Source organism: Limulus polyphemus, unplaced genomic scaffold (genome assembly GCF_000517525.1).
Source record: "Limulus polyphemus unplaced genomic scaffold, Limulus_polyphemus-2.1.2 Scaffold2753, whole genome shotgun sequence".
Taxonomy (NCBI): Eukaryota; Metazoa; Arthropoda; class Merostomata; order Xiphosura; family Limulidae; genus Limulus; species Limulus polyphemus.
The window spans coordinates 52701-60968 of NW_013668363.1; the positions used below are offsets into that span (position 1 = coordinate 52701).

The 8268-nt window shown below is 32.8% G+C and overlaps 1 protein-coding gene across 2 annotated transcripts in view; it reads right to left on the bottom strand.

Moving 5' to 3' along the window:
• The window catches only part of LOC106467820 (multiple coagulation factor deficiency protein 2 homolog), a 23061-nt gene extending 19149 nt beyond the window's left edge, over positions 1-3912 (bottom strand). Inside the window, exons 1-2 of one of the 2 annotated variants that reach the window (XM_013928200.2) lie at positions 3863-3912; positions 2358-2608 (exon numbers count right to left, since the gene is read on the bottom strand). In XM_013928200.2, the coding sequence (XP_013783654.1) occupies positions 2358-2599 (242 nt within the window). In that variant the 5' untranslated portion in view covers positions 2600-2608; positions 3863-3912. Of the gene's footprint in view, positions 1-2357; positions 2609-3783 lie in introns of both variants that reach the window. The other variant, XM_013928199.2, reaches the window with a different exon arrangement.
• Between the last annotated feature and the right edge of the window lie 4356 nt (positions 3913-8268).

Here is an 8268-nt window from a genome sequence, read left to right on the forward strand (position 1 = left end):
ATATACATTTTTAAGTTATTAAAATTACAGGGGCATAATGGAAAAGTACCAAATTGACAGATAGGAATTTATTTTACTACATTTCTAGAATACAATAACAATAAGGATCAGAACAATAGATTAATTTTTCTATATTTTTTAGATAATTTAGATGCATGCTAACTATGGAAATAAAACTATTTATTAATAAATAAAATAACTATTCTGACATTATTATTTGGGTATATACTGATGTTATATTAAGTTTTTTATAAAAATCATGTGAATAATTTATGAACAGTCATAATTACATTAAATTCTGCCTTAAACTCACTTCCTCTTTAAACCTACTAATAGAATACTCATTTATTATGTGTTTGAAGATTTTAACAACTGGTGACCCAAACTGACATAGGAGTAATTTTTCCATTCCACCAACTTTAAAATAAAATGTTTGCTGTCATGATGTCACACAAAAGCATGGTAATGTTTTGAGTTACTTTAACCAGAGACATCTTCAGAACTTTAAAACATGTGAAGTGCAAACTTTAATAGTTCTTGAAAAACACTGTATACTCCTTACCCTAAAACAGCCAGAACCTACTTTTTATTCTGGTAATAATTTAGATTAATTTTCACACAGATTTAAGTCAAACAGAAAGACTGCACCTTTGAGCTCATTTAATTTAATCATATTTATATAATAATTTTAAATTGACTATTGATGTAAAAATACTGTATTTCTTTTACTAAGTGATCGAAAGATAGGATACTTTTAGTTTTATAAACTAGATTGGTGTGAACAGTATATTAGTGAAGGAATAGAAAGAAAAACATAGAACACAAGTAATCTGATCTCATATTAGTATCATAGCCACAAAGGTCAAACTATCTGACAAGTCATAAAAGACAAATTTAAATTCCACATATAGTTCTGACCAAAATAGAAATATAACCTTCTTAAATAAGAACTAAATCAAGCTTAACATTTTGCAGATTTTCTAAATGGACTTTATTACTGTAAAATACAACATATGTGTATTAGTTTGTTCAATTTTTTTTTTTTATTGGAAGATTTAGAACATTTATGTGTGATCAAACTAGACTAACAGCATATTTATATAACACAAAATGTTTATTAAAAACAAGTTGATAAAAACTAATGTTTCATTACAGATACAGGATTTTATCTAGTCTTAAATTGGGTCCTTTTACCAAACTCTTCACCACTGCAAAAATACCATTAAAACTCAAAAATAAAAGGCAATAGACACTGCTCTCTAACTTTGTAAAATATGCAATATTTCATCTGTTACATAATTTGAACACTAAACTGTTTGTATTCTGGAGTAAAATTGTTTGTTATACAAATATTTCAATAAAATAATTATTTTCTATTGTTTAGTATACATTTTCAGTGAATTTAGACAAAAATAGGGATACATTTACACCCATTTAAGTTTGTTATTCCATTTTCAGTGGAATAGTCTTAAGAGTGTTATGCAAGTTAAGGATCCTGGTGTTCTGGTTGATCACTCTCTTAAGCCACCCAACGAGTGTGATGTTGCTGGTAGTAGAAAAAATAGGGTTTGAGGTTATATCTACAGAAATTTGGAATATAAGTCTTAAGAGATTATCATCTCATTGCATAGGTCACTGGTTAGGCCTCATTTGAAGTATTGTGTTCACCATAGGGTTTCTTACCTTAAAAAGGACAATGAATTGATGGAAAGGGATCACAGAAAGGCTATTAGGGTGATACCTGGGACTCAAAAGTTGTCATGCAACAAAATATTAGAAATCTGTGAAATTGTTTCCCCTTACAAAAAGAAGAGCTAGAGGGTATCTGATTTATATGTCCAAGATTATTACAGGAATTGATAGTATTAATACATCTTTTTTTTTCATATTTAAAAGTGAGAATGGCAGGACTAGGGAACACAAATATAAATTTTGGCTGGGTAATAATCATCTTCAGCTGAAACAGTTTCACTTTTCTAACAGAATTGTTGGCCTTTGGAATAGGTTGCCTTCAGATATGGCAGATTCAGTGAATTTAAGGGAGTTTAAGAGAAGGTTTGATAAATATTTAAATGATTTGGATTAGACTTGAGTGTTTTGTGTGTGTGTGTGTGTGTGTGTGTGTGAATTGGATGGAACATCCGTGATGGCCGAACAGGCCCCTTATCCTTATGTGATATGTTAATTTGAACTAATAATCTTATTTTCGTATCAGTGCCAAATTTAACACAAGTATAAGAAAAATGACATGAGACTAGGTTTCCAAAGCTTTTACTTAATCTGATGAAATATTTTGTTGCAATCATTTTGTTATTTTCAATAAACAACTTTAATTAAAATAACAAACTAAAACTTACTCTCTGTCTTGGATGTGAGTTTTATCACGAATAAGATTAGGTTGTGGAACACCCTGTTGCTGACCCATACCAGGCTGGGGAGCAAAACCTTGCTGAGGTTGACCATAATGCTGATGTTGCTGCTGCATCTGTGCCTGTTGTTGAGGGACTTGGGCTGCTTGCATGTAAGCTTGTTGCCCACCAAGGTGGCAAAAGGCTCCAGGTAATAACAGTGCAGTTATACATAAAAGCATGTAATTCATTGTTATATCCTGGAAAATCACAAACAAAACATTTTTAGTACAAATGTTCCCCTTTCAAGCTAATACTTTGAGCATAACCACATATATGACAATATTAAATTATTTATATATTTAGTACATCTTAATTAAGCAATGTTTATTTCAGCATTTCTTATTAAAATGAGACATAACTCTTAACTTGTATATTTTTTCTCCCATAATTCTTAAGTTTCATAATTTATTCTATTAAAATACCTACCATGCATCAACTTTTCATTACATAACACTTATAACTGATCCACACAGTAAGTCACAAAATGTTTCTCACTAGTTATTATGTAGAATATTACAAATGCATCATGACATACAAATAAAAAAATCTGTGAATAGCTTGCAGTAGTATTACTTTAGTCTCTTGTTACGAAGTATGAATTCAAAATGACACATCTGATTACTCAATTACTTGTATAACATATTGAAGTTCTTGATATATATATTTTTAAAGAATGATCAAGTATTGTCTCAACAAGTTAAGTAGCACCTAACTGTAAAATACACATTTTAATGGCTGTAAAAACATTGAAGTATTTATTTGTATTACATGCATAATTTGCCAAACATGTGGAAGCACAAGCTACACAATAGGCTATCTATGCTCTGCCCACCACAGGTATCAAAACCTGGTTTCTAGTATTGAAAGTCCACAGACATACCACTGTGTCACTTAGAGGCTCGAATAAAGTACTCTTGATACCGTGTGCTAGCATTCCACACTCTTTTATATCTTCTTTACTTTAGTGCCTCGGACTTCACAAGAATATGTCGCATCGAGTATAACAGTATATCTGTTAGTGTTATTGAATGTTACTAACACAGTAATACTAACAGATGTAATGTGGCTGACATGTTAATATTAATAATAATATGCACTTATTTACTTCACTGGGAAGTTCTTACTAATAGTATTTACATCGATAATTCGTAAAGTGAGCGTGAACTTAACAATATGTAGTACTATTACTAATAATAAGATTTGTAGTTGTAATTTTACTAACTTGAGAACGAAAACAGGTTAATATTCTAAACATATCGATACTTAACAAAAGTTACTCATCATATCAATTGTAAACCAATATTTACTAGAATTTAGTAGGTAATATTCCAGTACTTTCACAATATAATAAACATCAACACAAAATAAATACCGGTGTGAAGAATTTAATTCCAAATTAGCGCAGCAACAAAACAGTTTCTCCCTAAAAAAATGTAAAATGTTCTTCTCACCGTACACGTGAACTTCTCTGTTCACAAACGGAATGACGTGTTGAAGATTACATTGCCCTCTATACTAAAACGAATTGAAAATATCCATTTAAAATTTAGCATTTGTGTTGAGTTTATTCTTCATTAAACATGATGTTATTATTCTGTTTTCTAGTTATATTATTAAATTTTACCAGGTCTATAGACCTATTTATACCAAATATTTTAATTTGGTTAAGGCAAATGTAGTGAAGGTTAAATGAACAGGCTAATTAAAAAGAGTTCAATAATTGAGAACATTAAAAGGCTGTAAAGAAAATAATAAAGATTGCAATGAATCAATCAAGAAAATCCTCTTGAAAGACTGGATTGCTAAAGTAAACTGTTAGAAGAGTAATAAGACTTGCACATTCTAAATAGTTTTTAGGGAAAGTAAATGTCATAAGTTACTAAAGATTGGGGATTTGGTGAGAAGCGGAATAGTTGGGACACTTAAGGAGAATTAACACATCAAACAGTTTTAGATGCTGTATTACTTGAGCAACATAAAGAAGAATCACTAGTACCCATACTATACAAGATAGAATTCAAATCACAAGTGCCAAAATGGATACGGTTGAATATAACATCAATACATCTATCAGTGATACAAAAATGGCGCAACAAGAGTAAAGATAAAAGCTGAAATGTCCACAGGAAAAAGAAGCCAATCGAGAAAACCAGGTGGAATGCAAATGTGTAATTAATCAATCTATTGCAGACTTCTGAGAATCTTATAATTGGGAAGAAATGAACGGATAATCAGATATAAGTAGTATTGGAAAGCCTATCGGTGCATATATTATCAGAAATTCTAACATGTCCTGGAAGTCAAAGGGAGATCCTTACTGCGCAGGTGCAATATGCAAGCATATAATATATTTTCTTCTTTCTATAGTGGTATAGAAATTTTCAAAAGTTTTCGATTACTTAATTTCCGTGCTGTTATGGTGACAAAGCGTTGTCCAAAAAAGTTGTTAGGATTACCTTATTCTAGTTATCTTATTTCTTTTTCTCTATACTAAATGAGATTTATTTTGCCTGAGAGGATATTAAAGTAATATACATATTGTTACGTCTCTGGTCGTTAATTAATTTTCCGTAAATTCGTTTTGACGAAACTTTAGCGACACAAGTCCTTTCTTAAATAAAACTGGTTTATTCTTTCTGAATATAACTTTGCGATACACTTAATTTCAACAGTCGCGCTATAAACAAACACTGTGATTCACAACGAACGTCTCACGTGTTCACCAATATTCTCTCTCCCTTTGGTCTTCCTGGGATTATACAACCACACCTTGTCTCCTTGTGCAAAGCTGACTTCAGTAGATCTCTTATCATAAGATATGGTTAGATGATGCAGTGCGACTGGCAACACTGGTTGGCATTAATATTTCGATGCCCAAGGCACAAAATTCTATCAAGCAAATTCATTATTCAAATACATCAAGCATTTCTGTCAAGGAATATTACCTGAGGGGTGTTGCTTAATGTATGCACTACATTGTGGGATTTCCATTTGTTTATCCACTTAGGACAATTTCTTGATCGTGAGAATAGTGTGACCAAAATGGCTTAGCCACCATCTTTCTGAACTATTGAGTAAAGTTTCACTAAATAAGATATCCACAGGATGTCAAACGATAGTGGCTTGATCATCAACAATTAGGAGAGTTGTTTGGTTAAGAAACTAGTGATTTAAAGGGGTTTGGGACCCTTACTTTCCAATCTATTGAGTGGTATTAAGATATGATGTATGTACAACATTGTAGGATTATCACTTGATCATTGACAGCTAGAGTGTCATGTGATTGAAAGTATATCATGATGCTTGGCAATGTGAAATACTGTGTATGCACCACACCACACGGTTACTACTTAGTCAACAGAAGCTAAGACAGCTGGAGTGAAGAGATTTAATACTAAGTACATCAACAGTTTGTGCAACTGAAGATGGGAATTAGTAGGCCAAAAAAGGTTTTTTCAACCCTTACTTTCTGATCTCTCAATTTAAAAGTCTCAATTAGTCCAAATTTTGACAGTAACTCTGGATTTCATGAATGCTGAAATATAGATTAGTAGAGTTTTATGGCTCCTAAGAGCGTAGATTCATAAGGTAGCTCGAAAATTAGCAAAATGATTCATGCAGTAGCTGGAGGTGATCTGTATAAATTGCTAGAGCACTTGACAGTTTTAATGATGGTATATGTATGTTGTAAAATATTTATCCACATCAGGCTATCTGATGTGTCCACAACTGAGAATCAAACTCCAGATTTTAGTGTTGCATGTCCATAAAATTACCACTGTCCCACTAGAGAACATAAAAAATATATACGTGTATGGTCACACATGCATATATGAACATTACATAAAGTCATTTTTGAATGTTTAATAATAAAAACAAATCAATTACACATGAAGAATTGATGAATATGAGGTTAACCGTGGTAACTGATCTAAAAAGTATTATTATAAAATGCAGTGTACCAAAATTTTTCATTAATATTAGTAAAAGAACATTTCAATTTTGATTTGAAATATTTGGCAGATAGTTAATTTTCATGGAAGAGAGAAAAGTAACAAAGAGACTTACATTACATCTAAGAGAGAAACAGTTTTACCTGGTGGCTCTAATAACACAGCTCTACATAAAAAGTAGTGCAAAAACATATTTCAATTGGATTTAATTGAAATATTCATGAGTAGGTGAAATTATCAGAAGTAAATGAAATTCATAGACAGTAGATTAGATATCATGACAAATATATACATAGTTTACTCATTGTTTTATTTGGAAATGATAGGAATATTTTCATTGATGTAGACTGAAATATTTTTTATAATCAAACAACTGTACAGTACATTTTCTTAACGTTGTTTCATTACAAGATGCAATACTGAAGCATGAAAGATGCAAATTCTAAGTGTACTAAAAAAATAACACCCATGTGGTGAAACTGTAATTCACACTAAAAACTGTTACACAGACTGTAAATGGTAGAAAATCCAAAAGGAAAGCAATGGAAGTGTTGATGAGAGCTAATGGTCATAGACGTTGGTTAGTATAACCTCACCAGAGTCAGCTTGAATATGTAGGAACCTGTTGCAGTATCGACTCTCAATCCTTGATACTGGAACCAAACACTGTCTAAATGACAACAAGATGGTAGGAAGAAGGATGAGAACAAGTTGGAAAGTGTGTAATATGTTTCAGTTGTCCATCAGGAATAACAGAGGGCAGCACAGTCATATGGTAGTTGATTGTGTGGAGACTCATGGAAGCCTGGGGATTGAGAAGTCCACAGGCTCTCAAGATACACACTCTATGGGCAAAATAGTGTGAGTACACGTGTTATGACCCACTTTCACCTACACACTTAATTGAATTTTTAAACAATTGGAATTCATGCAGCCTTACATTAGAATATGGACTTTTGTACATATTGTTGCGTATCTGCTTGTTTGTTAATTTCCGGTATAAATTCTTTCCGAGAAACTTTAGTGATACAAGACCTTTCTTGATTAACCCAGTTTATTCTTCCTCGATACAACTTTTAGCAATACACAGAACTTCCACAGTCTCTTTAAACTTAACAACCTTTATAACAAATGTTATCAATCACAGTGATTCACACATTTTACTTACGATGCCTACTCCTCGCTTGACTCAATTATCTATCGCTTCAATCCCGCTGTTTTTCTCTGTCAGGCCTATATACTAAACCGGGTAGTTTCTTCTTTGACAGTGGCTTTTTCAGGTGACACATCTTCAGCAGCGTCATTTGTTTCATTGTTCACTTCATTCCAACTGACATGTCTTGGACCATGATAATGCCAAAGCTTACCTTTCGCTTATCTCGCCGACCACATTTTATTCAGAAAGTCACGACTGAGAGACGATCCACTATGTCACATGGGCCTTCACATGGAGGAAACAACTAGGAGACTTCCCTTTGGTCTTCCTGGGATAAAACAACCACACCTTGTCTCCTTGTACAAAGCTGACTTAAGAAGATCTCTTATCATAACATAGCTTCATGGAATCAGCAGACGTTTTCAAGTTTGAATGCACTTGATGATGAACATCATCCATCCTTTGAAATAACACTTTCACGAACTCTCACACATTTTCAGGCGACTCTTCGTAAGGTGAGTGTCCTGTTATGAGGTCCACTGGCAACCCGAATTCCCGACCAAACATCGGCTTTGCTGGAGTGTATCCACTGGCTTCATGCTTTGCTGTTCTACAGGCCATCAATACTGGAGGGAGAAAGACACCCCAGTCATCTTGGCGGCTATTACAAAACTTTGCCAATTCCTGTCCCAGTGTCCTATTCTACTTTTCTACCATCCCATCAGACTGTGGGTGAAGTGGCGTTGTC